The sequence below is a fragment of the Eubalaena glacialis genome, chromosome 8 (genome assembly GCF_028564815.1).
Source record: "Eubalaena glacialis isolate mEubGla1 chromosome 8, mEubGla1.1.hap2.+ XY, whole genome shotgun sequence".
In the NCBI taxonomy this organism is placed as follows: Eukaryota; Metazoa; Chordata; class Mammalia; order Artiodactyla; family Balaenidae; genus Eubalaena; species Eubalaena glacialis.
In genome coordinates, this window is record NC_083723.1 from 128,843,329 (window position 1) to 128,861,641 (window position 18,313).

Below are 18,313 nucleotides of genomic sequence, written 5' to 3' on the forward strand. Positions count from 1 at the left end.
CAGAGAAGCCATCAGCGCTGGACTCGTGGGGGAGCAGGCATTGGCGTACGTGAGCCCGGGGCTGGGAGTGGGCCGCACAGGGCGAATTCAGGGTCTGGCCGAATGCATGTCGTCTGGAGACCCCAAGCTCTGCTGGCCTCTCCCTCTGCGTCCCGAATTAGGAAACGTGTCCCTAGACCCCATGGCTCCCTCTGCAACTCGGATAGCCGAACCCTCCATTTTTTATTTCTGATGGACATTTAAAAGAATTGTTGGTGTTTTCTTCACCACTTGCTAACAGGCACTGAACCAGGAACCACTAACATAATCTGACAAGAGAAGTACTAACCAGAAATTCTTTCCCACCCACAAAATAGAGTTTCGTAGAACCACATCACTGCCATTGCTTATGAATTGATTTTCTGCATCCTTAAGACTAATACAAATGAGCAGAGGTTCTTCAACAGGGAAAACCAACAAACCGCTCCGTGGGTGGGCGTCACCCATGTCCCAGCCTTTTCCAGACCCCTCTGGACCAGTACTGTCGAGGGGACCCTTGGCAACGATGGAGGAGCAGTGGTCTCCCCATCCCCCCCCCCCCCAGTTACTAGGGAGCACGGGACGTGTGGCTGGCACAGCTGGGGAATTGAATTCTTATTGACTTAATTTAATGGATTTAAGTTCAAGCAGCCACATATGGCTGGTGGCGACCACCATGGACAGCACCGCGGGTGTAAATGATCCAGAGCCTGTGAATGTCCGTCAAATGAACCTCGGAAGCCAGGACACAAGGGATGACCTCAACGACACAAAGTGCGCGTGCAGTCTTATCATGGGGTGTTATCCTCCCGTTTCCCTGGGTGGGGGGGGGGGGTTCTGAGGAATATTAATTTGAGATTATGAGGGTTTTTCTATCTTTTTCTGGAAAAAATTTTTTTGTATTTCACGTACATTCCCAAACTATGGACAAGAAAACTAATGTGACTCTGGGCTTCACAGGCCCCGAACACGCCCCATCTTACCTCCTGGTAAACTCCTGCACCGCCGTCTCGCACTCTGTTATCTGTGAAAGACACGAGCTCGTCAAAATCCCGGTCCAGAACGTCAGCACAAAGGTCACGGCACGTATGGGGCGACCACCGAGTAGGTCAGGCACGATGACGCTGGCCTCATTCCCACGACAACGAAAACCTCCGCTTACAGTACAGGGATGGCGCTCCATAAAGTCCACGACAGAGGAGGGGTGACCCACTAACTCAGACACGAAGTCAGTCAGTCACGAGGCCAGTGCCAGGGAACCACGTGTTATCCTTCAGCTAGCTCAGAGCAAGAAAGAGCCGCTGAGCCGGAGCAGTGGGCAGTTACGAAAAAGGAAAGTGAGGTGTCGAACCCACACATCTCACGCTGAGATGCCTCCAGGCTGGTTACTTTCCTGTGGTGGCCACTCCTCTAAGGACACACGCAGGAGTCAGTGTGTGGCTCCTGTGCTCCTGCAGACCCTCCCAGCCCCGGGACAGGGACCACCGCCCCCTGGACCACCTCGTCCGAGTAGCAACCCAGCATCCTTTCCTGCATCAGTCAAGCCATGCCTCCAGCTTCCAGGCAAGCCTCGTCCCAACCCACAGAGGAGGGAGAGACATGCACCTTTCACCTGGCACGCTCCTGGGTGCCTACTGTGTGCAGGGCACTGCGTTAGATGCTTTAATGTAGCTTCCGCGACTTTGAGAAGCGGTCAGGTAGGGGAGACGGGGCCTGCCCTGCTCGGCCCTTGCCCAAGGTTCCCTGGCGGCTGTTTGCGGGTGTATGTATGTGTGAGCGGGTTGGGGTGTGTGAGCGTGTGTGAGTGTGCATGCGCTGGGGTGTGAGCGTGTCTCTGTGTGTGCGTGCGTGTGTCAGTGTGCACCAGTGTGCGTGTGCCGGGGTGTGGGGATCTCTGCTCGCTCCCTGGAGCAGCCTCAGAGGCTGCTGTGAGCCTCAAACAGACATTCGAAGGAACCTCTTTCACTTTATTATTCAAATATTTGCCTCCCCAGTACTCACTCACACAATCCGGACAAAACCTCTTTCTCCCACTCCTGTTTTTGCTCACCCGGAGCCTCGCACGGAGGCATCACAGCCCCCTCCTCCAGGGAGCAATTCGCCCTTCAGCATAAGTGCTCTGGAAGGCTCAGCCTGCGAAGGAGGCTTTCAGAGGCAAAAGTTCAGACAGACACAAATCATTAACACGAATCCCACCTCGCAGCAGAAAGACGCAGCACAGCGCGCCACATGCACACGCGGGCAAGCGGCCGGGAGGCGCTCACCTGGCACGCCGTCTCTGTGGCGCGCGGCCCCCGAGCGGCCCGCCTGCCCTCTCGGCCCTCCGCCGCCTCTCCCGGCGCCGTCCTGCTCCCCTTCCGCGCCCCCGCCTGGCATCGCGCTCGCTATCGCACGGGCTGCCTCGGCCACGTCCAGCGCGCTCAGACCCTCCACGCTGCCCGGGCGCTTCCACAGGTCCTTCAGCAGAGCCTGAACACGTGCCCCTAGACGGCACACACAAAACAGACAAACCGAGACAAGGGACAGCGTTAGAACAAGGACGCAAGGATGCAGAGGAGCGGCTACACGCAGGGGCAGACGGGCGGCCCCCGGTGAGCGCAGCAGAGGGGCGGGAGCAAAAAAGAGCCAAGTGGAATTCTGCGAGTGCAGAGTTCAGTATTCGAGATTGACAAGCTCACTGGATGGGCTGAACCGCAGACTGGATGGTGGAGAACAAAGAGCTGGTGAATCTGAGGACAAATAATGGAAACGATTATCATCCGTGGAACCGGGAGAAAGGACTGGACAGACCTTGGCCACCTGGCACAGCACCAGGCATCACGAGTGTGACTGGATCTGAGAGGGAAAGGAGAGAGAGAAGGGGACAAAGAAAAGAAAAAAACCTCCACAAATTCTCCAAAATTGGTGAAGAGCATTAACTCAGAGAGTCGAGGCACTCGGTAAACCGCAAGAAGAATTAAAGAGAACCGCACGACGACCTCTCACAGCCAAGCTCACCAGGCTGCACAGAAAACCAAGGTAGAGAAGATGTTAAATCAGCCAGAGGTGGGGCCAGGAGGGCTGTGGCCCCAGGACGCGCCCAGTGCCCTGTAAGCATGACATACGTGACATGATACATAATTACACACTGGATCATTTACATATGAGGGATGCATTTGAACCACTAAAAGAAAAGGTGTCTAATTCAGAAGTCTAGATTATACAGTGAAAATATCCTTCAAACATGAGAGTGGAAGAAAGACATTTTCATATTATTTTAAAAAAAAGAGTTACGATGGTCCCTCACCCTGGACCTGCAGTGCAGGAGATGCTAGGAAAAGCTCCGCAGGCTGGAGAGCAGTGGGGTGGCCCGGAGGCCCCCACAAGGTTTGCTGCAGGGTGGTGACAGCCCCGGCCCTGATTCCGTGTCAACCAGGAGCTCCTGATGCTCTGACCTCTGGGCCTCACTGGTCCCAGAGAGACTGATGTTCCCGGGGCCGCCCACATGTACAGACAGCAAACGCTGCTTCTGAATGCCAACCAGCCAACCCAGAGCCCCACCCCGCTCCCAGGCCACTGGCCCCCTGCCCTGAGCACCCCGGGCCCAGGTCCCAAAAACTAGGGGCCGCCCCTCTGCCCACTGACATTATTCACACCAGCCAGTCCTGCCTTGCCTGCTCCTTCCTGCAAACCCACAGAAAGGCCCTGCCCACGGCTCCCCTCCTGCTGCCCCGTCACCAACCTGGTGCTTCCCCGTGTGGCCCGTGCCTCTGGGAAATGATCTTTTTCATGATAACCCTCTCCTGATCTGTTGGTCTCACCACACCTAAACAGTAATAAAACCTGCACTTTGACACAGCTTCCCGTGGAAGGAAATGCAGATGGATGACTTCCCCGTGGCTGCTGCCTCCGTGGTCCTTGCCCCCGACCTGGGCCCCTGGGGAGGGCACTGCCCCCCTGCATCCCCACCTCCCCCTGCATCCCCACCTCCCCCTGCATCCCCACCTCCCCCTGTATCCCCACCTCCCCCTGTATCCCTCACCCTGCATCCCCACCCCCCCCTGCATCCCCACCTCCCCCTGCATCCCCACCTCCCCCTGTATCCCTCCCCCTGCATCCCCACCTCCCCCTGCATCCCTCCCCCTGTATCCCCACCTCCCCCTGTATCCCTCGCCCTGTATCCCCACCTCCCCCTGTATCCCTCCCCCTGCATCCCCACCTCCCCCTGCATCCCCACCTCCCCCTGCATCCCCACCTCCCCCTGCATCCCCACCTCCCGCTGCATCCCTCCCCCCACAGCCCCGTAGACACGTTTAGGGACCAAATGCTTGCCTTAAAAATAACTTCCAGCAGCGAACCTGGAAAAATATTTCTCACTTCCTCATAAACAGAAACACTGTAAAAACACAGAGAAGCATGCCTGACACAGAACAGTGCAGGAGGCTGAAGGTTTGAGGGATCCCAACCACACACGGTGTCAGAACTCCTGCTTTTCTGGGCTGACAAAGGGCACACGTTGCTTCGTAGAAAAGAGAAAAACTAAGGTAGAGTAAACAGTAAGAAAAACAACACCTAGCTGTTTATTAAGCCTCTAGCATTATAAACACATCAACTTTCAGTGGTCTGTACTGTCACAGCCATGGCGTGAAAGGTGAGGAAACGCAACGCCCTGAAAGTAGAGGCCGAGGCTTGGCCCCTGCAGGCGTGGTCCCTGCCAGGGGCCAGAGCATGGCAGAACCCACCCTGGCGTCCCAGGACACCGACCAAGGCAGGAAATGGATGAGTACACTCACGAGACGTTTTTTAACAAGTGTTGAATCCAAAATGTGTTTCTGCGGAACGCAAACTTAACCAGGACATTCGGCCGAGGAGAACATTCCCTTCCCGAGGGCCCTGGTTCCCCGAGGATCCTCTCCTGTCCTCCGCTGGACCACCCTCAACGCAGAGCTGTGTCCCTCCTAACAAGGGTCCAAGAGGTGGGCTCCCTGCCCCGACTGTGCTCTGCGAGCATGTTTCACCACCGAGTGAAGCCCCTGAGTCGCGCTGTTGGCCAGAACATTTCCTTCTAAGAGTCCACTTTCCCTCCGATTCCAGACTTAGGAACAGGACCAGTGGGATTACTGTGCTAGAACCGTAATGCGAATGGGGGCACACAGGTATCAGGGTGACAGTTCAGACCCTGGGTAGCAAGTCGGCCGTGGACTGAACTGTGGCTGAAGCAGGCAGACTCTCCTGGGCACGGCCTGGCCTGTGGGCGGCCACGTCCGCATCTCCTGACTCCCTGGTGCCGACCTCTGTGCAGGGGGCTAGGGTCTGTCACCGCCCCGTGACCTTTTTGCCCGCACACGTCCCTCCCCCCAGCTGCTCTCAGACTGCCTGGGTGGGAGACACACATTCCAGGTCATGAGGGAGGCGGATAATCAGTGAGAGATTCAGGCCTCCCAGAGGGTCTCAAAGCTAAACAGCAGAGCTCAAGAGCAGGAACTCTCGTCCCGCCCTTCGTTCGTTCCTTCCCGCCACAGATGTTCGCTGCACATCGTCTATGCTCAGCTGCCTGTCAAGGTGCAGGAATAATGCAGTTAGCAAAGCACTTGCTTTCACGGAACGTTCATCTATAGTAGAAGAAACAGAAAATAAACAATTAAAAACAAACACATACAAGGTCTGGTGGTGATGGGGCTGTGGGAACAATAATCCAGAGCGTGGAAGATGGGGCAGTGGGGAGGGAAGATGCTGTGTTAGACAGGATTGTCGGAGAAAAGCTCAGAGACCCAAAGAAGGGAAGTCCTGAGCCCAGGGACGATCTTAAGGAAACGCTCTGCGGGCAGAGGAAACAGCAAGTGCAAAGGCCCTGGGGCAGAGGCACTGGAAGGACAGAAAGGTGGCCAGAGTGGGTGACCTGGAGCAGCAAGGGGGGTGTGAAGTTGGGGGCATTTTACAGGGTCTCAGACCATGAAAAGGACCTGGATTTTTGCTGAGTGAGATGAGAAGCCCTTGCTGGGTTTTGAGCAGTGAGTCGTCATCTGGTTTACAATTTTAAGAGGCCTGCAGGCTTGAGACAAGGTCAGAGCAGGGAGGCCGGAGGAGGCTCCTGCAGGCACCCAGCTGGGGATGGCGGTGCAGCAGGCAGAGCTGGCGGGAGCCTGTGTGTGTTTCTATGGCAGGTCCAGATGGACCGGATGTGAGGTTCAGGGGACGGAACAGAGCCCAGGTGGGTGATAACGGACAGCAAAGCTGGAGGAGCTGTGTGAGGTCAGCTCCCAACGTCGGGGGAGCCTGGGCAGGGCTGGGGGCTCTCGGCAGCCCCTCAAGGCATCCCACCGGGTGGTGTTTTGTTTTATGCAACCCAGGGCAGGAAGAATGCTGGTCAAACACAGGGCAAGTCAGACCAGAAATCCTAAAAGACCCACCACAAACAGGGGGTCACGATCTTCTGGAGAAAGTGTGCTTTGCAGCCAGCCACACCCAGGCTCCAGTCTCAGGGTCTGTCTGTGTAGATGGGTCAGTAACTCCCACTTGAAGGGGTTATTGAGAAAATGAAATCAAATGTATAGTCTGTCTACCACGTCTAATAACCAAATAGCTAAGGGGAAATTGTGCCCCTCTTCCAATAATCTGTCCTGACATTTAATAACTCAGAGAAACCCTCCCTACGGTTACCCCATGTCTTTTCCCTTAACTTCCCTCAGCTCTATTCTCCTTATTTGGAGGGAAGAGCAGAAATAGACCTGCAGTGTGAAAACACTCATGTTCTTTAAGATAAAGACCAGAGAACAGGAGAGACTTTCCGTGGGCCTCTCTAACTATAATAAGAAACATCCATCTTCAAAATGGTATAATAAAATATAATTCCTAAAATTGTCTCCTCTCATCCAAAAAAGAAACTTTTCAGATTACCATTAGTGAAAAATAACTAAAAAACCCTTAGGTATACAATGGTAGATGCTAAGCGGCTGACCACTTAGGAGGAGAGCAATTAACTCGCGTTAGCGATCATCTCCTGCCTAAGTGCTGTTGACCACAGTGAGTCAGCCCAGAGGCACCCACTGTCAGTCATCTGAAGATGAGCAGAAATGAGGAAATCCTCTTTAAAGAGTCTAGCCAGCCCTGGTGGACTGAAGAGGGGCCGTGGCGCAGAGCACAATCAAATACCACATGCATCAAAGTGAGACGCTCTGTTCCGGCCGCCGCACCATGTAATTCCGAGATCCGGCCGGCTTATAATGACATTTTAAGTAGCTTTCAATGTGCCAAGTGGGCTCTAGCAGAGCAATTACACGAAATGTCAGGACATCAAATATGTAAGGCCTGGAGTAGGAGATCAGCTCCCATGAATAACTGCTGCAGGCCTGACCTACAGAAATTATATGTCTTAATAGGGTCCCCCAGACAAATGCTACAAGCTTTAGAGAATAAGCAATGGTGTGCAGTTAACCTCACACAAATCTGCTTTCACAAAGCGGATGTCAATCATACACAACAGTTTTTGCTCCTAAGTGCCTTTATCACCACGTGTACATGAAAGTACACGGTTTAGGCACGTACAAGCACACACACATCACCACCATCATCACCACCATCACCAGTATCACCATTACCACTCTCATCACCCTCATCGTCACCATTAGCACACTCAGGGGAGCAGCCTAGACACATGCTGGGTGGCAAATGCAGACCACAGGAGCAAACTTCCCAGGAAGGGCTACCGGGGCAGCCCCTGGAATCTGTCTACATTCACTAAATGGGCTGAATCAGCAAGGCATTTCCATCCCATTCATGGAAACCCCCTCTGAAAGTGAGAGCTGCCGAACTCCCTCCCCGCAGCAAAGGTTGGATGGTAGATGCCCAGGTGTGCACGCTTCATGCTGCAGTTCTGCAGACAGGAACTCAATCTATGATCAGAGCCAAACCAATGTGTATTTACCACAATTTTTAAAAATTTAAATACAAAAGTGGCCTCGCACTTTTTATTACCTAAGAGTGACCGGAGTTCATGGGACTTGCCTGAACTTTAACCCAGCGACGGAGGAAGATCGAGCCCTGGCGAACGCACGGAAGGGACACGGAGAGAAGCAGCAGCTGCGCACGGCCACACCCCGGGTCCGCGTGCAGCGCGAGGCCTCACAGACGCACACAGAGCACCAAAAGGCACGCCCAGCGCTCAACGCACCCACCTGGTGGTGACGAGATCAAAGGCGACTTGTCCTCTTTCTACACATCTACCATTCTGGTTTTGCACGGTAACCATTTACTACTTCTACCACTGATAAAAAGCACAACAAATAATCCTTTACACATTCTGATTCCCGTAGAGACCGGATCACAGAATACAGAGCAACACTCTAACGAGGAGTGTTCCCAGCTGGGCCACAACCTGAGACACTGTGTCCTAAACAGGAGAAGCTGGACCAGCCGCGTCTGAATCCCACACTTCACTTCACACTTTGTCGTTTGCCCTTGCCATTATCCTACTGCACACTGGTCTTTTAATTTTATGTGAATTAAAGTTTTTTCAAAGGCGACAAGGTGTAAATAATGAATAAATGAAGGAAGAGGGTCTCTTTTCTAAGTTTTTACCAAATGAACATTTGCCATGCACGTGAAGTCAGTGGCCTGATTTACTGATTCGGGAGCAGGGATGGGTGGGTTTTCCTGAGCCCTGAGGGCTACAAATTGGTCTCGACCATCCTGCACAAGGGCAGCCACTATCTGAATCACCCACGTCTCTGTCCTCCACACTACACCCTTCGGGTGCCCGGCACAGCCAGCTCTCCAGGGCTGCGCCCCCGGGGAGGTCACACACCTTGGCCCTCTGGGCCTCCCGTCTGACTTTCTCGCTGGTGCTTTCAAGGTGAAACTGGGTTTTGAGGACAGGGCTGCTGTGTGCTTGCGCCTTCCTCGGGATCCTGTGCTCATGGCTCACTGAGTCTACCCGAACACTCCCCGAGGTTCTGAAGGATGTTAGACCGAATGGCAGGGGCAGTTTTCCAGGGGTGAGTGGTGTGGAATGGCCTGCCTGTGACTGGTCTGGACAGGTAACCCCGGGAAGCTCTGGGGCTTTAGAAGAAAGTTGGTCTTTTCTTGCCTTGTCCTTTTTCACTATGTAAGAAGAGAACCCTTCCTCCTTCCAGCCCTGGCTGACACCCCTGCCCCCAGGTGACCCTTCTCTACTCCTCTGCTCCCCCTAAAGGCGCAGCACACAACTTTGCACACAATGAATGTCAGAGAAAGCTAGAATTTGGAGCTGAATGGCCACTTACAACATTAGCGTCCAGGACCAATTAGCCCAAGAAACAAAGCAAACTGTGTTTAAATCTGCATTTTAGACAGGTGGTTCTTAAAAGCTTCCATCCACTTTGCCTTAAGTGATCTGACTTTGGGACAAATGCTATCACCTGCCATCTCAAGCTGCGTTTCCTCATCAGGAAAATGAGCTTGACAATAACACCATCTTTCATGGTTGACGTGAAGAGCAAATGAAACCATTCATCCACTCAGCAAACACCCTGCAAGGCACATGCTGAGTCCCGGGTGCAAATGTGAGAAAAGGAGCACAGTTTGCTGGCTTCCTTAAGCTGATGGTCTACAAGCGGAGACAAACGTTTATCAAATACATGCAAACGCGCAAGTCGGACTGTGAGACATGCTCCAGAGAAAAGTGCAGCCCTGCGAGGGCTTCCCTCGAGGTGGGGTAGGGTGACGTAAGCTCCTCTTGTTGAGGGATCGAGCACTTTCCAAAGAGTCAAGGTGAAATGTGCCAGAAAGGTTACGTGGCCGGGGCTGCTGGACGCTAACGAGCCACAGGGAGGCAGCGTCCCCCTCACAGAAGGTCGCCGCCCCCTGAAGGCTCCTTGCCGAACGCCGAACACGACAGTCACATCTCCGAGCTCCTGGTTCACAGGACGTGTGGAACAGAGGAACAACTACACGTCCTCTTTGGGGCGCAATCAGGAAAGTACAGGACGTGGGTAAAAGGACAGCATCAACAGGTAGGAAAGCAGAGAGGTGGTCTCGCCAAGAGAAAACCCACAGCCATGGCGATCCACAAACTGCGAAGGATCACAAAGGGATGAATCTTTCCTCTGAGGAGCGAGGGATTCGAGCTCCCCAGGAGGCTCTCCAACCCCTAGATCCTGCACAGGAGAGGTGAGCCCCCAAAACAGCTGGCTTTGAAAACCAACAGGAAATACATCTAAGAAAACTACAGAACTACAGAAAATGGGAAATTCGCTCTTAAAGGGCCCTTGTGCAGACTCACTTGACTCAAAACCAACGCAAACGTGCCAGACTGCAAGGCACCTGGATCACAGAGGAAGGAGACCCACTTACTAATCTTGAAGTACCTGCTAGAGAAACAGGGACCACTTGGGATGCTCCCCAGGGACCGAGACACTGCAGGCGCCATTGTGGAAATCCCCACCTAACCTGTTAGCACCCTACCGAGAGCGCTGCCGCCCCTGCACCTCAGCAGGGCTCGCGACCAGTCAGGCGATAACCCCACCCGCCAGCGCCCCTCCGCAACCCTGACCTCGCCACAACAGGAGGGCAGGTGCCCCACACGGGCACACCCCTTGAGCCCCGGGCTCCGGTGGCCAGTGGGATTGCACCTCTGAGCCCCACAGGATGTCTCCTACAAAAGCCACTCCTCAAGACTGGGAGAGGTAGCTGACACACCTAATACAGAGAAACAGACACAGAGAATTAGGCAAAATAAGGAGACAAAGGAACGTGTTCCAATCAAAAGAACAAGACATAAACCTCTGAAAAAGAACTAAACGAAATAGAGAAAAGCAACTCAGCTGATAAAGAGTTTAAAATAATGGTCATAAAGATGCTCACTGAACCCAGAAGAAGAATGGATGAACACAGCCGGAACTTAACAAAGGGACAGAAATTATAAGAAAGTACCAAACAGAAGTTATAACTGAACAGAAGAATGCACTAGAGGGGTTCAACAGCAGACTGGATGAGGCAGAAGACGAATCAGCAGCTGGAAGACAAAGCAGTGGAACTCAGAGCAGCAAAACAAAAGAGAACTTAAGAAGTGAAGCTACCTTAAAAGACCTTTGGGAGAACATCAAGCGAAATAACATTTGCTTTATGGGGACCCCAGAAGGAGAAGGGAGAGAGAGAAAGGGCCAGAAAAATTATTAGAAGAAATAGTGGCTGAAAACTTCCCTAATCTGGGGAAGGAAACAGACATCCAGGTCCCGGAAGCCCAGAGGGTTCTGAAGAAGATGAACCCAAAGAGACACATACCAAGACACATTATAATTAAAATGGTAAAAGTTAAGGATAAAGAGAGAATCCTAAAAGCAGCAAGAGAAAAACAACTTGTTACATACAAGGGAACCCCCGTGAGGCTATCAGCAGATTTTTTAGCAGAAAGTTTGCAGGCCAGAAAGAAGTGGCATGACATATTCAAAGTGCTGAAAGGAAAAAACTTCCAACCAAGAATTCTCTACCCAGCAAGGTCATCATTCCTTGTTCATGGATTAGAAGAATAATATTGTGAAGATGTCCATACTACCCCAAGCAATTTACAGATTGACTGCAATCTCTATCAAAATTCCAATGTCATATTTCACAGAACTACAACAAATCATTCTCAAATCTGTAAAACCACAGAAGACCCTGAATATCCAAAACAATATTGAGAAAGAAGAACAAAGCTGAAGGCATCAAGCTCCCTGACTTCAGACTATACTACAAAGCCTCAGTTATAAAACAGCATGGTACTGCACAAAAACACACACATAGATCAATGGAACAGAACTGAGAACGCAGCAATAAACCCACACTTATATGGTCAATTAATCTACAATAGGGGAGGCAAGAATATACAGTGGAGAAAAGGCAGTCTCTTCCATAAATAGTGTGGGGAAAACTGAACAGCCACATGTAAAAGAATGAAACTAGACTATAATCTTACACCATACACAAAATTAACTTAAAGTGAATTACAGACTTGAATGTAAGACCTGAAACCATGAAATTCCTAGAAGAAAACATACGCAGTAACCTCACTGACATGGATCTTAGAGATGTTTTTGTGGATCTGACACCAAAAGCAAGGGAAGCAAATGCAAAACATAAACAAATGGGGCTACATCAAACTAAAAAGCTTCTGCACAGCAAAGAAAACCATCATCAAAATGAAAAGGCGGGCTTCCCTGGTGGCGCAGTGGTTGAGAATCTGCCTGCCAATGCAGGGGACACGGGTTCGAGCCCTGGTCTGGGAAGATCCCACATGCCGCGGAGCGACTAGGCCCGTGAGCCATAATTGCTGAGCCTGTGCGTCTGGAGCCTGTGCTCCGCAACAAGAGAGGCCGCGATGGTGAGAGGCCGGCGCACCGCGATGAAGAGTGGCCCCCGCTTGCCGCAACTAGAGAAAGCCCTCGCACAGAAACGAAGACCCAACACAGCCATAAATAAATAAATAAATAGAATTAAAAAAAAAAATGAAAAGGCACCCTACTGAATGGGAGAAGAGACCTGAAAAGCATATAATAATAAGGGGTTAATATCCAAGATATAAAAAGAACTCATACAACTCAATGACAAAAAGCCAAAAACCTGATTAAAAAATGGGCTGAGGATCTGAATAGACATTTTCAAGGAAGACATACAGATGACCAACAGGCACATGAAAAGATGCTCAACATCACTCATCATCAGAGAAATGCAAAGCAAAACCACAATGAGATAGCACCTCATTGATATCACCTGTCAGAATAGCTATTATTGAAAAGACAAGAAATAACAAATGTTGGACAGAATGTGGAGAAAAGGGAACCCTTGTGCACTACTGGTGGGAATGTAAATTGGTGCAGCCACTTTGGAAAAGAGTATGGAGATTCCTCAAGAAATTAAAAGCAGAACTACCATATGATCCAGCAATTCCACTCTTGGGTACTTATCCAAAGAAAACAAAAACACTAATTCAAAAAGATATATGCACCCCCATGTTCATTGCAATACAAGATATGGAAGCATCCTAAGTATCCATCAACAGATGAATGGATAAAGAAGATGTGGTGGGACTTCCCTAGTGGTCCGGTGGTTAAGACTTCACCTTCCAATGCAGGGGGTGCAGGTTCGATCCCTGGTAGGGGAACTAAGATCCCACATGCCTCAGGGCCAAAGAACCGAAACATAAAACAGAAGCAATACTGTAGCAAATTCAGTAAAGACATTAAAAAAAAAAAAAAAAGGTCCACATCAAAAAAAAAAAATCTTTAAAAATAAACAAAACAAAAGGTGCAGTACATACATATATACAATGGAATATTACTCAGTCATGAAAAAGAATGAAATTCTGCCATTTGCTACAACATGGATGGACCTAGAGGGTATTAAGCTAGTGAAATAAGTTGGACAGAGAAAGACAAATACCGTATGATTTCACTCATATGTGGAATCTAAAATAAAGAAACAAAATAAAGCAAAACCTCATAGATACAGGGAATAGATTAGTGATTACCAGAGAGGAAGGGGTTGATGGGGGCAAAATGGGTGAAGAGGTCAGCTGTATGGAGATGGATGGTAATTAGACCTTTGATGGTGATCACTCTGTAGTGTATACAGATGTCAAACTAAAATGTTGTACACCTGAAACAATATTTTTTTAAAAAAATGATGCAAGGGAATAAAAGAGGGAGGAGAAAGCTTTTGTAGTTTAAAAGGGGCTTAACAGGTATGTCCACCAATTCAGTGGACCATCTTTGGATCCTGCCTTCAAAGAACCGACTGTAAAGAAAATTTACAAGTGAGAAATTTAAACACAGATTAGATATTTGGTGATATGAAGACATTAGTATGAAGTTTAACATGTGATAAAGCTGTTTGGTTAGGTTTATTCAAGAGTCGTATCTCTGGCAGTGGAATACTGAAGTGTGCCAGGTGAAATCTGACAGCGTCAGATTGAATCTGTCAGCGTAGGGGAGGAGAGGGTCACAGAAGTAGGGAGAGAAGTAGCGAGAGGAGCCCAGCAATGCATGTGTGGGCGTTCATCCTACAAGTCTCTCTGTTTGCTCTGAAGACTAACATTTTACATGACTCTTTAGAGCATACAGCGCAGATGGGAAGACAATATATATAAAAAGATAACCAACATTGCAACGTAGCACAGGAGAAAACGCCAACCAAATGATGCCGTTAATAAGGGTCACTGGAGAGCAGAGAGAGCATCTTCAGAGGCTGTTCCCCGAAGAGCCCCACCAGAGCAGCCCCGATCAAGCCTCCACTTACCGACAGGGAGCGCTAATGGGAACGGACACTCAATATTTTTTTAATGTTACCTGCTTGATGTTATTATTTGTATATCTTCAAAGGAGAAGTCATATTTTATCGAAATCCCACTTTATATATATATATATTTTTTTTCGCACTTTATATTTTATGGTTTTAGGGAAAGGCTGTTAGAAAACAGATGAGGCCCTTGGGCATCTTACAGAGGCTAGGACCGGCCAACAGCCCTCCTCCCGTGGGGCGACCACAGCAGGGGTGACTCACATCAAGGGCCGAAGCTGCGGCCTCGAGGGCCGGTCACTTCAAGGGCACAAGTACACCCACGGCACTGGGGGCAGCGTTCGTTTCCGACCGGTCTCATGGGGACCAGCAAACACCCATGAACCAAGGAGCTGGGCATGAGTCTGACCACAGGAGTGGGGAGGCGGAGACAAAAGGAAAGGGCAGTGGACTTGTAAGTCGTTTATATTCAATCTGCCAAACGCTGGGCGGGGCCAGCTTTGGCCTGTGAGTCGTGTTCCCTCATCATCTCCATCAATGAAGTCATGAAAGAGCGAGACTGTCGGGGCAGCGAGAAATAAACGCGGAGGACGCCTCCCCTAGGAGATCCGAAGGCCCCTCCGCCGCAGTCATCGGCCGCCCGAGTCCCCGCGACCCAGGAGCAGGGCCAGCACGGACGGCCCCTCCCACACCTCGGCCCCTCTCCTCTACGGGGGAGCCTGGTGCGCGTGGAGAGACCCTCGGAGGCCCGGCCTGCGCAGCTGCCCGAGAGGCAGAAACAAGCCGACGAGAAGCACGCAAAGGGTACTTACCGTCGTCCGTGCCCAGGGCATCCCTGGGGTCCGGAGGCGAGGGCCATTTCTGGGGGGCCGCCGGTGCCGAAAGGACCCTGGGCTCTCGCCAGGGCGCGCGCACGAGGTTGCGGGGTGCGGGGTCGCCGTCCCTAGGGGGCGCGGGGGGCTTCCGGGCCGCGAAGGCACCCAGTGCGGCGACCAGACTCTGCCTGTCCGCACCGCCGGCCACCTTGGGGCTGAGCTCGTCGGGCTGGAACCGGCGGAGCGTGCGCAGCGGGCGGTCCCCGGGGAAGTCAGCTCGGGACGCGGGGGCGTAGGTCAGGGCGGACGTCCGGGCCACGAAGGTCAGCACGCTGTCGGCCGGGGGGTCCTCACCCTGCAGGGGCCGGGGGACAAACAGCAGGTGAGCGCCATCGACGGGCAGGCCCTGAAGTGGCACCGGGTCTGGACCTCCAGGCGCTAAGCAGCACCCGGCACCCGGAACGCGCACCGCAAACAGGCGCCACGGATTAACTCACCGATGGGCCGGGTGCCGCGTGCACATTCCTCCCACGGTGTTGTTTTCATAACAGCTTTATTGAAATACAGTTCACACGCCATGAGATTCCCCGCATTCAGTGTTTTCAGTAGATCCACAGAGCGGTGCAAACATCGCCTGATACACAACACTTCATCACCCCATTCCCATTCCTCCTCCCCCCGCCCCAGGCAACTGCTCATCTACCTCCCTTCTCCATGAATTTGCCTAATTTGGACACTTCATGTAAACGGAATCACAATGGGGCCTTTGTGTCTGGCTTCTTTCGATGAGCATGATTATTCCAAGGTGCATCCGTGTTGTAGCGTGTTGGTGTCAAATTCCTTTTGATGACTGAAAATTATTCTGATTAAGGACAGAGCACATTTTGGTTTCTTCGTTCCTCAGCTGGTGAACATCTGGGTTGTTTCCATTTTGGGGCCATTGTGAATAACGCTGCTGTGAACCTTCCTGTACAAGTCGCTGTGTGGACCTATGTTTTCATGTCTCCCGGGCACGTGCCTGGCTGGGAGTGGGGTGCTGGGCAGTGGTCAGCTCTGCATGAACTGTCCAGGAGCCACCAAAACGTGTTCCCGCGTGGCAGCACCACCGTCACTGCGCCAGCAGCGTGTGAGGGCTCCATTTCTCCACTTACTATTTTTTATTTTACGTTACAGCTGTCTTCCTCTGACATAGCCATGCAGTGGTGAGGGCGCTCCCGTGGGTCTGCTGGTGAGTGATGCTGAGCCCCTTCTCACGTGCTCATGCCTTCTGTGGGGAATGTCTACCCATCCCCTTTGCCTGCACTGGTGTGTACTGTAACTCCACAGAGTAGCTTCCCCCGCGACTGACCCTCTCCTCTGTCTGACGGTTTTTATTTCACTCCAGCTCCTGTCTTTACTGATCACTTAAATCCCTTTTCCATCCATCCAATCCTTTTAACCGCGATATTCTGGCCGGCGAAGCTGCCAGGGCCTCTTGTTTTACAGATGATGTCGAATCCATGGCCTTTCCCTCAGCCTCCACCCACTTTCCCTCCTCACTCATTTAGTAAACGTTCCCCGGACATGATCTCGTCACACTTTGTTTTGCCCACCAGACAAAACAAGGCCCAGTTCCCTCACGTCTGGAGCAGCTGTAAAAACGCTAGAAATCTCAACGTCCTACCTCTGACGATGGCACCATCCGAATTTCATGGACAAAGAGTAATTTCCCACTTGGAGATTTACTCAGGGCTGATTTTATGGTTTTCCTCTGGGTGCAGGGACCATCAACTTTTAAAATCTTGCCCGTTCATATTTTCTACATGCACCTCCCTTGGGGCACAAATCAGTGTTTAGTCAGTGGGTACATACTTGGGGATCTAGTTAAGACGTGCAGCCGGAGGGAGGGGCAAGATGGCGGAAGAGTAAGACGCGGAGATCACCTTCCTCCCCACAGATACATGAGAAATACATCTACACGTGGAACTGCTCCTACAGAACACCCACTGAACGCTGGCAGAAGACGTCAGACCTCCCAAAAGGCAAGAAAATCCCCACGTACTTGGGTAGGGCAAAAGAAAAAAGAAATAACAGAGACAAAAGAATAGGGACGGGACCTGCACCAGTGGGAGGGAGCTGTGAAGGAGGAAAGGTTTCCACACACTAGGAAGCCCCTTCGCGGGCAGAGACTGCGGGTGGCAGAGGGGGGAAGCTTCGGAGCCACGGAGGAGAGCGCAGCCACATTGGTGCGGAGGGCAAAGCGGAGATTCCCGCACAGAGGAGCGGTGCCGAGCAGCACTCACCAGCCCGAGAGGCTTGTCTGCTCAGCCGCCGGGGCGGGCGGGGCCTGGGAGCTGGGGCTCGGGCTTCGGTGCTAGCCGGGAGGGAGTCCGGGAAAAAGACTGCAGCTGCCAAAGAGGCAAGAGAATTTTTCTTGCCTCTTTGTTTCGCGGCGCGCAAGGAGAGGGGATTCAGAGCGCCGCCTAAACGAGCTCCAGAGACGGGCGCGAGCCGCGGCTATCAGCGCGGATCCCACAGCAACAGGGACGCAGAGGGAAAAACGGAGAGATTCCCGCACAGAGGCTCGGCGCCGAGCAGCACTCACCAGCCCGAGAGGCTTGTCTGCTCACCCGCCGGGGCGGGCGGGGGCTGGGAGCTGAGGCGCGGGCTTCGGTCGGATCCCAGGGAGAGGACTGGGGTTGGCTGCGTGAACACAGCCTGAAGGGTCTAGCGCACCACAACTAGCCGGGAGGGTGCACGAGAAAAAGTCTGCAGCTGCCGAAGAGGCAGGAGACTTTTTCTTGCCTCTTTGTTTCGCGGCGTGCAAGGAGAGGGGATTCAGAGCGCCACTTAAACGAACTCCAGAGACGGGCGCGAGCCGCGGCTATCAGCGCGGACCCCAGAGACGGGCATGAGACGCTAAGGCTGCTGCTGCCGCCACCAAACAGCCTGTGGGCGAGCACAGGTCATTCTCCACACCGCCCCTCCCGGGAGCCTGTGCAGCCCGCCACGGCCAGGCTCCCGTAATCCGGGGACAACTTCCCCGGGAGAGCGCACGGCGCGCCTCAGGCTGCTGCAACGTCACGCCGGCTTCTGCCGCCGCAGGCTCGCCCCGCCTCCTCCGTACCGCTCCCTCCCCCCGGCCTGACTGAGCCAGAGCCCCCGAAGCAGCTGCTCCTTTAGCCCCGTTCTGTCTGGGCGGGGAACAGACGCCCTCAGGGGACCTACATGCAGAGGCGGGTCCAAATCCAAAGCTGAACCCCGGGAGCTGT

General features: G+C 52.4%; 1 protein-coding gene across 1 annotated transcript in view; it reads right to left on the reverse strand.

Moving 5' to 3' along the window:
- Window positions 1–18,313, reverse strand: part of PTPRN2 (protein tyrosine phosphatase receptor type N2) — a 702,618-nt gene that overhangs the window by 439,275 nt on the left and 245,030 nt on the right. The window contains 3 exon segments of the mRNA XM_061198224.1: window positions 1,002–1,042; window positions 2,283–2,501; window positions 15,060–15,417. Coding sequence (XP_061054207.1) covers window positions 1,002–1,042; window positions 2,283–2,501; window positions 15,060–15,417 — 618 coding nt within the window.